At 44.3% G+C, this 13156-nt stretch overlaps 1 protein-coding gene across 8 annotated transcripts in view; it reads left to right on the top strand.

The window, feature by feature from the left end:
• The window catches only part of lrba (LPS responsive beige-like anchor protein), a 179758-nt gene that overhangs the window by 70023 nt on the left and 96579 nt on the right, over positions 1-13156 (top strand). For all 8 annotated transcript variants that reach the window (XM_034585812.1, XM_034585804.1, XM_034585874.1 and 5 more), the window contains exons 34-35: positions 2847-2911; positions 4919-5027. In XM_034585812.1, the coding sequence (XP_034441703.1) occupies positions 2847-2911; positions 4919-5027 (174 nt within the window). The remainder of the gene's footprint in view (positions 1-2846; positions 2912-4918; positions 5028-13156) is intronic.

Below are 13156 nucleotides of genomic sequence, written 5' to 3'. Positions count from 1 at the left end.
CACAGACCATGCAGAGCTCTGTTATTGACTTCACATTGAGACGGGCTTTTTCAAGAAGAGATTCTTATTTCCAGTCGCACGCTCCCTCCCATCAAAAGAAAAAGCAACAAAACGCTACCGTGAGTAGATATATTTGATTGTGTCCAAATCTCTGTGCAGTGAGAATTTTCCGATCAGGATCAAACGACAGCCCCTTTGTCTCGTCCTATCACGTGTTGGGAGGTCAGGTTAAAGGTGAGGGGTCACAAATGGCTGCTTGTATCCTCTCATCAGGAGCCCTGTGGTCATGGCCCCTATCGCGGCCATAAAAGCTGTGACACCGCTGACCAGGGCGGCCGAAATCCAATATTCTATCACTGACATGTCCCTGTTTCCTTTTTGTCACCGGGAGATGTCCCTCAGATCAGGGTCATTGCTTTTTTTAATTCAACGAGAGGAGCCATTTCTTAGCCCGTAATGACACCATTAGTCTTGCTATCACCTTTGTCAGTGTCCAGGAAAATGCCAATGGCCTCCACGCCGTTCGTCAAACCTAATTTAGAACCAAAGCCTCTCGGAGCGATAATCTTTTTATTTCTGCTGAAGAAGCATTTAGTTTTATAGTTTTAAGACTCCTGCCTCCGAAGTCCTCGAGGATTTAGGAAGAAGTCACATAAAGGAAATTTAATGTTACTGTTTTTCTGTTTCTCCGGAGAGTACGACTCTATTTACGGCTTCTCTTCCTGTGGCGTTTATTTGAAAATCTGGCTCGCACAGTCTGTCCCGGTCTGGACTGTCTGGACTGTCCCCACAGCCACAGGCGAATGCTCATGGTTAATGTCCTTCAGTCTGTGCTTCAACTAGAAAGTCCCAAAGCTACTCTCACACTTCCTCCAAAAGCCGGGCCTGAACCGCAAAACCCTGCGCTCCAAAACGACTGCTTCCACTCTCAAGACTTTTATTCCCTCCGTGCCCTCTTTATTTGGAATATATTGTAAACACGGTCAATGCCAATTCAGCTCTGCAGGATAAAAAGCGGTTATGAATCGAGGTTAAGTGTTGGGCTGTTGTCTGTATGACGTGGTTACAGAGTGACGGGGCGCAGGCACTTCGTAAGAACGCTTTCTCTCAGCCCGGTGGTGTGATTGGTTTTGATGGTTCTACATACAAACGCCGCAGTTTTTTAAAAAGTCATCGCATACGTACAAATGTGTTTAGATGTGTATTAGAAGTTCTTGTAAATTGATCTTTCCTTCCTCCGCGCAGCGCTGATATCCTCGTCCCCACGGGCTTCTAGGTTTAGGGAAAGGCCAGCTTTACATAAACACACAGTTTCCTCTATCAGCTCAAGAGATGATGACAGCAGAGTTCAAAAAAGTTTATGCTTACACACACGCACACACACACACACACTGCATGCCTTTCACATCATAGTTGTTTCTGGAGTCATTTAAATAAACGTATTTAGTTGTTTTGGGCCGTTAGTTGATGTGAGAATTTCTAAAAGCTTGAGTCCGATGTGTATATTGATCATATCTATCACTCCTGAATTACTATCTTACATAGAGTATATCCACACATGATAGTGGAAGCTGTATAATGTGGAATGTGCACTGAGTTTAGTCTGTGATTAATGGTTTTTCAAAAAAGTAGTTTGGTAGTTTCGACCTCTAAGGCTGCGTTTTCTTTTTTGCGTGTGCATAATTTCTTCGTCTCCCCAGAGAGGAAGAGGGGGAAAAAGCGCCGTGAGGTTCAGACAGGCCCCATGACCTTGTTGCTTTATTATTCTTTTGACGGTTGTGTTGAAGGTGTTGAAAAATTGAACAGAACATGGGAGACGATGACCGCTGAGTTTCCCCGTCTCTCGTTGTCGCTTTTTCGAAGTTGAGGATTGAAAGTCGCGCGCGGCTGCGGTCGGATTGTTTAGACTGACACCTTGAACCATAACGCTGGTCACAGAGAGGAGGAAATTTGTGAATTCACTCGTGATAAATGCACACTGGTCACGGCTCTTTCACCCCTTTCGGCTGGTTTGCCAGCTGATTATGTTGCCTTTGCTGTCGGGATACGGTTTACAGATGATGTTTTATTTTATATTAGTGGTGTGTAGAGGCTGGAAAGCCTGAGGGAGTAAACCCCTGAGTTACCAGGGTGTTTCCAAGAAAAGCTTTCTATAGGGTCTATTTATCAACAGTTTAGATTTTATTAGAGCTGAAAAATGTTGATTACCTTCGCCAGAGAGGTTTTGTTTTCACCCGTCCGTTGGTTGGTTGGTTGGTCGGTTTGTTTGTAAGCAAAGTAACTTAAAAACAACTGGATTTCCAGGAAAGGACGAAGTTTGATCCAGGGAAGAATGTTATAAAATACTGGTGCAGATCCGGTTCAAGGGTCAGATCCAGGAATTTAACATTGTGGAATAGTGTCTTTTTTTACATTGTCACAGTTTTTCCAGGGAATAATAAGGGATCTTAATTTAAAAAATCAAGCACATTTAGGGAAACTGATATTTATAGGTCTGTGCATTTGCTGCTGCTTGATTGGGTTTAAGGGGACTGTTGGGCCTTGGAGGAGGTAAACACTTCACGGTTTAGGATATTGTAATGGATGTTTTTCAGTTTTCGATTAGTAGACGAGATATTAGAAAATGATTGCCCTCTTTTGTATTTTTTATACCATCACCCCAGCAAGTCCCTTCACATTTGTTCTAGTGGTTTTCTTGAGAATAGCTACATTTTAAAGCCGTTGAGAAGTGGATTCACAGATAAGGCCGTCATTTCGGTCTGATTCCTAATGTAGCAGATTAATGTCCCAATTTATAATTTGTTTATTCTTGTACCGTCATTGACATTGTGTGTGTTTGCTTGTAGGAATGGCAGAACTCCATCCAGAAGAACGCAGGTCTCGCCTTCATCGAGTTGGTCAACGAAGGCAGGTATGTATCTCTGACCCGCTGAGTGCTTTCCTCTCCCCCTGCACCCGCACCTCTTCATTATCTTTCCAACCTCGACCCATCGTCCGCTTTCCAATCTCCCAATCCCTGGATCACCTCACAGCCCCTCACGAGGGCCTCAGGGCCCTCCAAGGTCCCTGAGGCCCTTGTGATGGGGTGGGTATTCAGGATTGTGGACAGCGATCAATGACTGGTGGTGCAGAGGGGCTTGGCAGCGTGAGGATTGGGGACTAGTGAGTTCAAGGCTCCATTCAATACCTGCTCATCCCAGAGGGATTTGGGAGAAGGAGATGGGCGAGGTAGAAGGTGACAGGGGCTCTGATCGCCAGTTTCTCTGTGACACGCTGGAAATCGTTCTTGTCAGTTTGTGTCTTTCTGGTTGAGCCTGTACTCATCACTTCTGTCTTCTATTTGTCTCTTGAAAATGTTTTTCAGTTATGCAGACATTTGATCCTTCCCATCCTAATACAGATCTCATTCCCACCAGTTTCTGATTTAGAGGGTCACATTATTGATCCTCAGCTTTTTGAGTCAGTGGAGCCTAATCCACTCTAATGCTAATGAGGCCAACGATGTTGTTTGTGGAATTAAGGATTTGTAGTTCCCCTTAATGAGGTTGCTCTTATGTGACCACAAAGTCTGTGTTAAAACCCACAACAAAAGACAAATCAAGACACTTTATCCATGTTCCATAAACCCCCTCCAAAAAACAATGAGAGAGCAGCGTTAAATTTAACTGGACTGAAATTTAGAAATAGCTCTCAATTGTTTTACTGTAATCACAAGACATTATTTTATTCGTCAATTGTCAATCCAGAAATTAGAGTTGAATTTGTCATATTATTGGTTTAATGACAGAAGATTCTTCAACTGTAGCTATTATGAAAGCTATTTATTGTTTACATAAATATACCATATATTTATTAGTTCTAGATTCTAACTTTTAAATATGACCTGCTTCTTTTTGTAAAACGTTCAAATTGATTTTGATTCTTCGTTGGACAAAAGCCCTTTGAAGACCTCATCTTGACATTGAGAGAATTACTTTGAAGACCAAATGATTTATCAGTAATTACAATAACCATAGTTGCTTCCCCCTTGAGATGATGTCTGTAACCTCATTTTTATTTCTCACAGAATCCAAAGTGACATCAGCTTCATAGTAAAGCCTTTTTACAGCCAATCCTCAGTCTGGTAAAAATCTGCACTTTTAAAAGTCTGTTATGTCCATATGTAGCCCACAGTTTTGGGAGCACAGCACCGTAAAGAAGGGCACCGGCTGGGTTATTGATAGCCTGGCCTGGTGAGGGCCATGGAGGCTGCAGAGGCCCCAGCACCTCCGCTCCCCTGCTACCCTGTGCTGAAACAGCAGGCTTAGGTTACAGTCATCTCCTGACCCCTACACCCCCACCCCTCAATCAGTCCCAGCCTGGGCCCCGCAGCCCTCCTCTCTGGCCCCTGGTCTGTTATTGTTCCACTTTGCACAGTTCTGACCTTTAGGGCTGCAGAGAGGTTTTTTTTCGACCTGTACACACACATGCACGCACACACATAACATGCGTGTTTCATCAACACTGATAAGAAGAGGTAGGAGGTAGACTACACGTGTAGCAACATGCGCTCAGATCTCCCTCCTGTCAGATGCATATCATTAAGAAATCGATTAGCACCTGCACCCCAGTTAAAGAACATATCTGGTCTGGTTTTGTCTCTGAATTAGATTTTCTGCTCATTTTGCACGGTTCTTTTTCGGCATTTTCTGGATATTACATGGTTGTTCTGTCTCTGGGTCGTCCCAAGCTTTAAACAGATGTTTTGCATGTTCTGAAAGTCAAGTTTTTAGGATTTTTTTTTTTTTACCATCTTTCTTATATTTCCATTCTGAATCAATTTTCATCCATGCACCGTGCTTCGGAATGTAAACAATACATGTAAATAGATGTTAAGCGTTCTCCACTGGGCCGACGTCCATCTCCTCTCTCTCCTCAGACTGCTGAGTCACACCATGAAGGACCACCTGGTGCGTGTGGCTAATGAAGCTGAATTCATCCTCAGCCGACAGAGAGCGGAAGACATCCACAAACATGCAGAGTTTGAGGTGAGCTGCTGTACAGCTGTGGACACGCACGCACAAAGATAACCACTGACATGATTCCTAAGTATCTAAGCCAGAGTTTGACCATTGTGTCGGTTGGCCGGTAAACGTCGGCCGATATGTTCCAGTACCAGTGTTAATGTTTATTAGAGCTGCAAATTGTTGAGTGTGTACATTTGAATCTGCTGGTGTATCATATCGGAATATTTTCACTCATCACCCCCCAATATAATAATATAAGCAAAGTAAATTGTGTCAAGCTGAAGGAATTATATTGATTTTATCTGCTCTGGCAAACTTTGAATAACAATCTGTAACTTCAAGCTCAAAATCTGTGGCTTCCCAAACGTCTGCAAAGGTGACTAAGCTTCTGGTGCAGTTGTTTCAATATGACTCATTTTTGGTGGTTTTGTCTCAAAGTGTGATCTGCTGACTAGGCAATGATTTCCTGAAGTGAGTAAGTTGTACAGCCATCGTCACCTTGACAGAAGATCAGGATCATTTCTCTGTAGAAGAGTGTTCAGCCATGGTTTCTTACACACTTTCTCATACAGATGGTTGTAGAGATATTAAAGACCTTTGACATATTTCATCTTTAAGTGTAGCCTCAGAATAAGGGGATGTTATTAGACCAGAGTAATGAGTGATTGCAGTGCAGCATAATATCAGGTCACATATCTCTCTCTAAAATCTTTCGACTAGCCATGTGCAGACAGTGAAGTCCATGTGTAGCTCCGGGCTCATTGCTGTAAGACTCCCTTGATAGAAGTGTTTAACAGTTTGATACCGAGATCCTCTGTCAGTGAATGCACTTAATGAAAACAAGGAGTCAGTGAGAGCACAGAGGAGCTGATCCAATGACTTGTCCGTCAGGTTTCAGGATCTGTCACAGCAAACCTGCAGGATAAATGTTTACTTTTCAAACATAACCCCGTGCTAATCGCGAGCACACACTCTCTCTCACGCACACACCGGAGCGGTCTCACGCTTGGCACATATATCGCTAACCAAACATTGTGTAGTGTTAATTTATCCCTGTGCTTCTCTGTGTAACTGCAGGCCCTGCCCCTGAAACATAACTTCCACCCCCTCCCTCTTCCCACCAGCTCTCAGCACAAACGTCGCCATTCACGTGTAGCTGCCGGGCCAACTCTATCCTGACCCATGGGCACCGTTCGCTGCCCCTTTCCCCCCAGTCGGACTCTGCTGCGCTCCCCTCCTCTGCTTTCTAGATCTCACCAAAATAATTTCCTGTCCTGCTGAGATCCTGTCCATTATACTCCCGCAGGGGGTGTATTTTGCAAGTGACAGGAATATGGCATCCTCCCCTCTCTCCCAGCCTTCCCTCCCTCATTTCTCAGGAACCTGCCAGCACTAAAAGCTGCAGACAGACCTGAGAGGTGCTGGCCTGAAGGGCTGACTGTGTGTAACCCCACCAACTCCTAAACCCCCCCCCCCCCCCACCGCTGGCCCCCACTTTGCAGTAAAATGTGATGCTTTTCTAAAGGTTCAAGGAAGGGTCTCTCTTACATTCGGCTAAAGCAAATTCCCTCAAGAGTGTTGAAAGTCAATCAAAAAGGGGTGGGGGCACAACTCGTGCACATCAAAGTTTTGTCTGCGATATGTTTTGCTCTCTTCCCGGGACAGGCCGCCTCTCTGTGTGATTGGCATCCTGCTCTCCTTATTACTCACTCTGCTCCAAGTGTCAATCATTTGCACTGCATCATCCTACATGAGCTGACCTTATCATTATCGGCACAGAGCCGGAGTATGATTTAGTTCCACTCTGGGGTTTTTTTTGTACCCTGCTCCATATCCACTTAATGAAAAAGAGTAACAGTATTAATGCTGTTGTAAAAGTTAATGTGCAAAAAAGTCCGGGCAGGCAGCTGTTTTCGTCTGACACAAGAGCAACATAAGGAAAAACAGCTTAGTGTGTGTGTCCTGAGACAGACAGACGGACGGGCTTGGCAGCCAGTCTGCACACGACAGCCTCAAATGGTCCCGCTCTGCCTCGGCCTCTTGCCGTGGCCACGGGCCACATGCACTCTCTAACCATGTCCCTATCCCTTCTGCATTTTTCAAACTCCCTGGCATCCGCCTGTATTTCCTATCCTGGAATACAGTAGTTTGAGTCAGCCTGCACCCAAGAGATTCTCCCAAATTCTGCAAATCTAACAGCTTCTTTCTTGTTGTAGTTTTTGTCTAAGCTCTTTATTTTCTTCCCGTCCCTCCTTCTGGCCAAATCCTCTGTGCAAATATGTGCTTAATGTCCTGATAAGATTGTTGGACATAGAAATAAGCTACTTAGCTGAATTTATATCTATTTTTACATAAAGCTTCGATAAGTGCACAGTTAAAATGAAATGAATAGCCTCTGATGCATGCTGGGTAAGAGAGTTCAAACAACAGGGACATTAATCTGCTATTGAATTATTTACAATTTTTTATGCTTGTCCACTGTGCTTTCTACATTCATATTAATGATATATATTAATGTTTATATAAAATATTATCTTTATCATCAAGACACTGGTTATGTTTATATGGACACTGATCTGATCACCTAAACCTGCACATGATCATACTCGGAATAAACAACAATGGAATTAAGACGTGGAGTATTCTGGTCTTAGTCATATTATGTAGACATGTGTACGTCTTAATTGTATTATAACGTCCTATTTGAATCAATATACTGCAGTTCCCAACTACTTGATGACCCCTGCCTTGGTTTCGAGTGTAAACAGTCAGTGGGACGAAATGTTGACATGGAATATTCTATTAGCAACCCATGTAAACGTCATGATTGAAATGATGTCCGAATAAGGTCAATATTGCTGTCCATGTAAACTTAGTCGTTGTGGGCACAGCACCATGTGTAGTGGAATAGGGCCAGAGTTCATGTTTCCAAATGAAGCAGCACTATCTCCGTGAACTATCACTCAATTGAGAGCAGAAATACACCGAATGGAAACCTATAACTTTCCAATGTTTTTTATTTTCTGTGTGTTTTCATTTGAAACCTGCTCTTTGTTCGCAGTCTTGCGGCCGTCCTTAATCAGATACCCAGCAGAGCACGTCCCAAACTATGTTTCACAATTGAATTCCCCTCTTAAATGCAGTTATTCCTCAGTGACCTCTGGGAAGAAGTGAACCCCTGATAAGTCCTGCTCTGATATTGCTGTATTGATTTTTGCCTCCATACAAGCTCAGCCTGAGCCTGCTGGAGCCAACGGTTTCATTTTGCACTGCCACAATAAAAATAACAGGCCAATGAAACATCCCCCCTGAGGGTAGGGGGGTTGGAGGGTTTTGAAATAATTCTCAGCTATGTCCCAGTTTTTTAAAGCCTTGTTCCTCTGTATTGTGTTGTGGTGACACCATAGGTGGGTTATTGTTTTGTGAGTCCTAGAAAATGACTCATTTTGGCTGTCGTTGTGTTGCGTTTGTCACCCAGAACCAATCGGTACTTTCCTGCACATAAGAAGTTTTCTTTTGGTAAAACAGCAAATCTCCAAGAAGGCTCAATAATGAGCATAATTTAAGGCTTAAGAACAAATTTATGTTTGCACTTTGTCAGAGTTCATATCCTTGAGAAGGCATTGATAGGGGAGTCTTTTGATTTAGATACCAGTTTGCCTCAGAGACGTAACATATGCTTTCTCTCTCTCACTGTCTGTCTCCCTTTCTCGCTCACACTCTCGCCGGCTCTCCGTGGGACAGAATTGAGTTATCTTTGGCCCGGAGAGTAAGTTATTACAGTGGGCGTAGGGTGAAACAGAGATGAAGATAACTAGGGGGAAATCCAATTACCTTTTAGGGTTCTCTATCTAATGGGATCCTTAATGTGAAGGAGATCTGCAGATCGGATGCTGCTGCCCAGCACAGCAAATGATGGACTCTGATATCTTCCAGAGGAGCCGGAAGAAGAGGGAGCCCGAGAGATAGAAAGGAGGGGAGAGAAATCGAACTCCCTCTTTTTATGGGGGTGTTCATTAGGGATGAAATGTGGTGGGCTCAGGGCCACAAGGGCAGATAAGAAGGTCCAGATAGGGAAGAGTGAGCAAGACCCAAGTCATTTCTATTCTTTCTTTTTTTCCGTTTTTATACACCCCCTTGATTCATCCCCGTGCTGTTATATGGAGTAATTGAATTGACTGTCTGAGAGATTCTGTGAAAGCCAGACGACAGCGGCTAATTAGTGCTCGGCGTCATTGTCTTCCCTCTGCTCTGCTTGTAAAACGATCCGGCCCTTCTCCCCCCACGTTAATGACATTAACATTGAGCCGATGCTCATTGTGTTCCATTATCATCACACTGGTCTCTGGAAGCTGCATCACAGACCAGTCGTACAGAGCTGAGCATCACAGGAAGAGTCTGGAGGTGCTATCGCAGCTAAGTTCTGCGATACACGTTTAACTAGCTGGCGGATAAGTTCGCGTATTACTGGAGCCCAGCTGATTTACGGGTTGGCTGATAGGAGGCTTTCACATAAACTGTAATTAAAAATGGTTGTAGACTTCGGGAAAGGAAACTGAAGCCAATGTGGAAGTGAAAAAAAACCCTGTATTTTGTCAAATGAACCCGCAGAGGGCGACTCCACAGGTTTATGAGAAAATGATCCTAATTCTCACTTGGTTTATAACGTCAGTAAATATTTCGCGAAGTATTTTATGGTCTTGATTACTAGTTTCAAGTCTTTTTCAATGCAGCCTGATGTTCATTTAGTTAATTATGGTCCCGTTTAGAGTCAAATAAAAGATGCAGCATGATATGCATTGGGGCATAGATACTAGGTGATTGACAGCTAGTACTGTCCAATGGTGTTGCAGGTGTAGGTGAGCATGCAGTGTCCTCATCAACCAACAGGTGGCGTCATTGTGGGCTGCCTCTTGGCCTTTCACAGAGAGTAGCAGCGTCAATGTTTTGTCTGATATGAAAACTTCTATTTTAACGAATAAACAATGCAGGATAGGTGTGTATTTATGTATATTTTCTTCATTTAGGTTCAATATATTTGTGTCTGTGTTTTCTTTTTTGTCGGGCCCTACTTATTACACCAAAACCTCTTTATTCATTTTACTTGAACCAGAAGCAACTTGCCAAGGTCACTCTAACACACATATGGGAGAACCAGAGTATCACAGCTCCCCTGGATATTTAAACCTTCCTGACACTGAGTGATGGCTGCCACCAACTGTAACTCGCTGTCATGTAGTTGTCGTAACTGTAATGTAGTTTGTCAGCAGAGCAGAATGCCCAGGCATCTCCTTATGGTCAAATCTGTTGTACAGAGAATGAGAGGAAAAGATGGAGAAGGTGTTTACATCTGTGGCACAACCATCAGGATGGGGCTGCGTTTTTCAAAAAGGCAAACTTGACCGAGAGATTTCACAAAGTCCTGGGATGAAAAACCGTGTTTCGCTCTTTGTTTCTGTCCATTCTTGATAGATGCTTATTTTTGGATTGTACAAAATGGATTGTTTCATTGAAGACATGAGGAGGAAGAAAAAGGGAGAAGTGCGGTACAAGAGGAGGGTTGGTGAAGAGTAGGCTCAGTCCCGCTGTCTTGTCGGCGTAATGAAGTCCCCAGGTACCTCCTCTGCAGCTCCCATCATTATGTGTGAGCAGCTAACCCCCAATATGACTTTACCTCTTTGTTTCAGTCTGACACCGTCTCTTTAGTCACCAGCCAAATATTCTCTTTATTTCCGTTTGAGCAGGTGAGGGTGAGCTCACAATTCTGAATAAAATGTCCATGTGACAACTATTTCCACACAGGAATGTGGCTTTTTGCACATTTTATTTTGAAAATCAAGCCTGTTCGCTGCTTCACATTCAGAATTTGGTGCCATCCCTCCACCACCTATATAGAATTTCAGGCCAACAGCAAATCCAGGGTACATGTATTTTTCATCTGGTGGCGTCCTCCTTTCATTTGACTATTTTTCACCTCCGGCCGACATGTATGATTTTTCACGTGACATGACCTTGAGGCCGAGCCGGAGTCATCGTGCAAAGGTGGCAGCACCGCAGACTGATGTTGTGAGAGGAGGCTGCACTTCTGCAGGGACCAGAGGTTTCTGGGTAGCGGAGATGAAAGAGGCTGCCAGGCGAGCACGGTGACCAGTCCATTAAAGATCAGCCACCGAGGGGAGGAGGAGGAGGAGGAGGAGAGAGATACTTTGATAAGTGTTGCGCCTGCGTTAACCTTGATGGCCGCTCGCCCTGGGCTGGTGCCAGCAGCAGGGATCTGTTTCCACTGGATTTGATTTTTTTTTTTTTTTTTTTTTACTCTGGCGCTCGAAGAGAAGGAAAAAAAAAAATCAATACTTGGGAGCACGGCATGACAGGAGCATCATTTCAGAATTGAAGTGGCTGTCAGGCATTGTCATTTGGTGACTTTTGTTCGCCATTGTACTTTTAAGCCCTCATTTTTCTCTCCCTCCTCTTCCTTTCTCTCGTTTCTTCCCCGGCCCATTGTCTGAATTCCCCTGGTGACATTTTATGTTGCAATTTGAAAACTCGAGGGCAAGAGATCAAGTGCAAGAGAATCTCTTTGAAACCAATTGGCGGACTGGTTTCGGCATCTACTTTTGTTTGGTAACCCCCCCCCCCCCCCATCTTCCTTTCTCATTTCATCCTCTTGTCTCCCAAGACCTCCAGTGTGTTCCAGGAGGAATTTATTTGCAGTGTATTTGCATTCTCTGATACCAGACAAGGACGAGCCTGATGTCTCGCCTTCCGCTGGACAGTTTTTCTGCCCGTTCGTAAATGAAAGCCTCTGGGAGCGCTTGTCGACGGATGTGAGAAATTGGAGATTCTCGCAGAGCGATGGCCCAGCCTTGGGAGAGCGTGCAGCCCTGATGTGCCACCAGTGTCAAGAGATTGCAAATGAAGCACTTTAATAACGTCTCTGCCGGGTTTTGTTTTTCCCTCTTGTTCTCCGACAGAACTGTGAGACCCTGGTTTTGTCAGGCGGCTTGTTGAAGGCTCGCTGTGCAGAGGCAACACCACTAGACCTTTCTCTGTCACTCTAATTGATAAACATAGGGCTGATATCGTGTAATGAGCCTCCATTCTCCAGCCTATTATACTGGTTAACCCTCTCAACCCACTGAGGGAGAGGAGGAGGGGGAGCGGGAGCCAAGGCATCATCTGACAACAACTACAGCTTTTAGATAAGGCTGACACTGGTACAACACCCCCACTGTACAACTCCCCTCCTCGTTCCCCCTGCTCATTATTTGTGGAATCAGCATCACACAAACATCCGCGACCTGCAGCGATAACCACCATTTTTTAACAGCAGGAAGATTGTGTGTGTGCAATTTTCAAAATAACGTTCAGTGGATTAAAATGCATTTATTTTCAGGCTGCGTCTCTGTCGATGTGCGTTGCCATTTTGTGCCATTATGTGATTTTTAGAAATGCTGCCCCACAACCAAGGTTACCACTCCCCCTTTTTTCGCTCCTCTCGAGCAGCCCCCTTTCCCCTCCAAACTCCAGCGCCCATCCATATTTATTTATTTGAACTGTGGATGAATTGTGGGAGACACGGCTCAGTGTAATTGACTCGATTAATGCCAGCCATTATCATTTCGTCTTCACCGAGCTGTCTCCGCCGGCAGGCCAGGCACCCACGCCGGCCGACCCTGTCAGCCAGGCCTTGTAATGGAAGGTGCTGCCCATGATTACAGTGTCGCAAGTCATAAAGGTCTCACTTGCCAGCAAGTTGTGCCCTGGTGGCTGTCTAGGCAGGAAGCTAACGGAGCATAGTCTGCAGTCCCCCCCCCCCAGCTGCTTTCTTTTAACTTGCTAAATGGAAATGCTTATATCTGATCTTGTCTTTTTATGCTTGTTTTCTTGTCAAAATACCCACGCTGACTGCTTTGGTCACTCCAAAGGAGGCGTGTTCCAAATTGCAGAAGGGGAACATATAGTTTTAATTGACTTCTTATGTTTCCTCGACATTCTTCGAAAAAAGGAATGAAAGAACAGTTTGTTTGAAAATAGCAGAAATGACCCCTTTTTTTTTTTTTTTTTCTACTTTCTGTCCTTTATCCCATCAGTGGACGTGGATGCAAGTGAAAAAGCAGGACGGTGCCAAGCGGGGAGATTAAGTTATT

Source organism: Hippoglossus hippoglossus, chromosome 1 (assembly GCF_009819705.1).
Source record: "Hippoglossus hippoglossus isolate fHipHip1 chromosome 1, fHipHip1.pri, whole genome shotgun sequence".
Taxonomy (NCBI): Eukaryota; Metazoa; Chordata; class Actinopteri; order Pleuronectiformes; family Pleuronectidae; genus Hippoglossus; species Hippoglossus hippoglossus.
The sequence above is the reverse complement of the archived record's forward strand: the minus strand, read 5'-3'. Positions and strand labels throughout refer to the sequence as shown.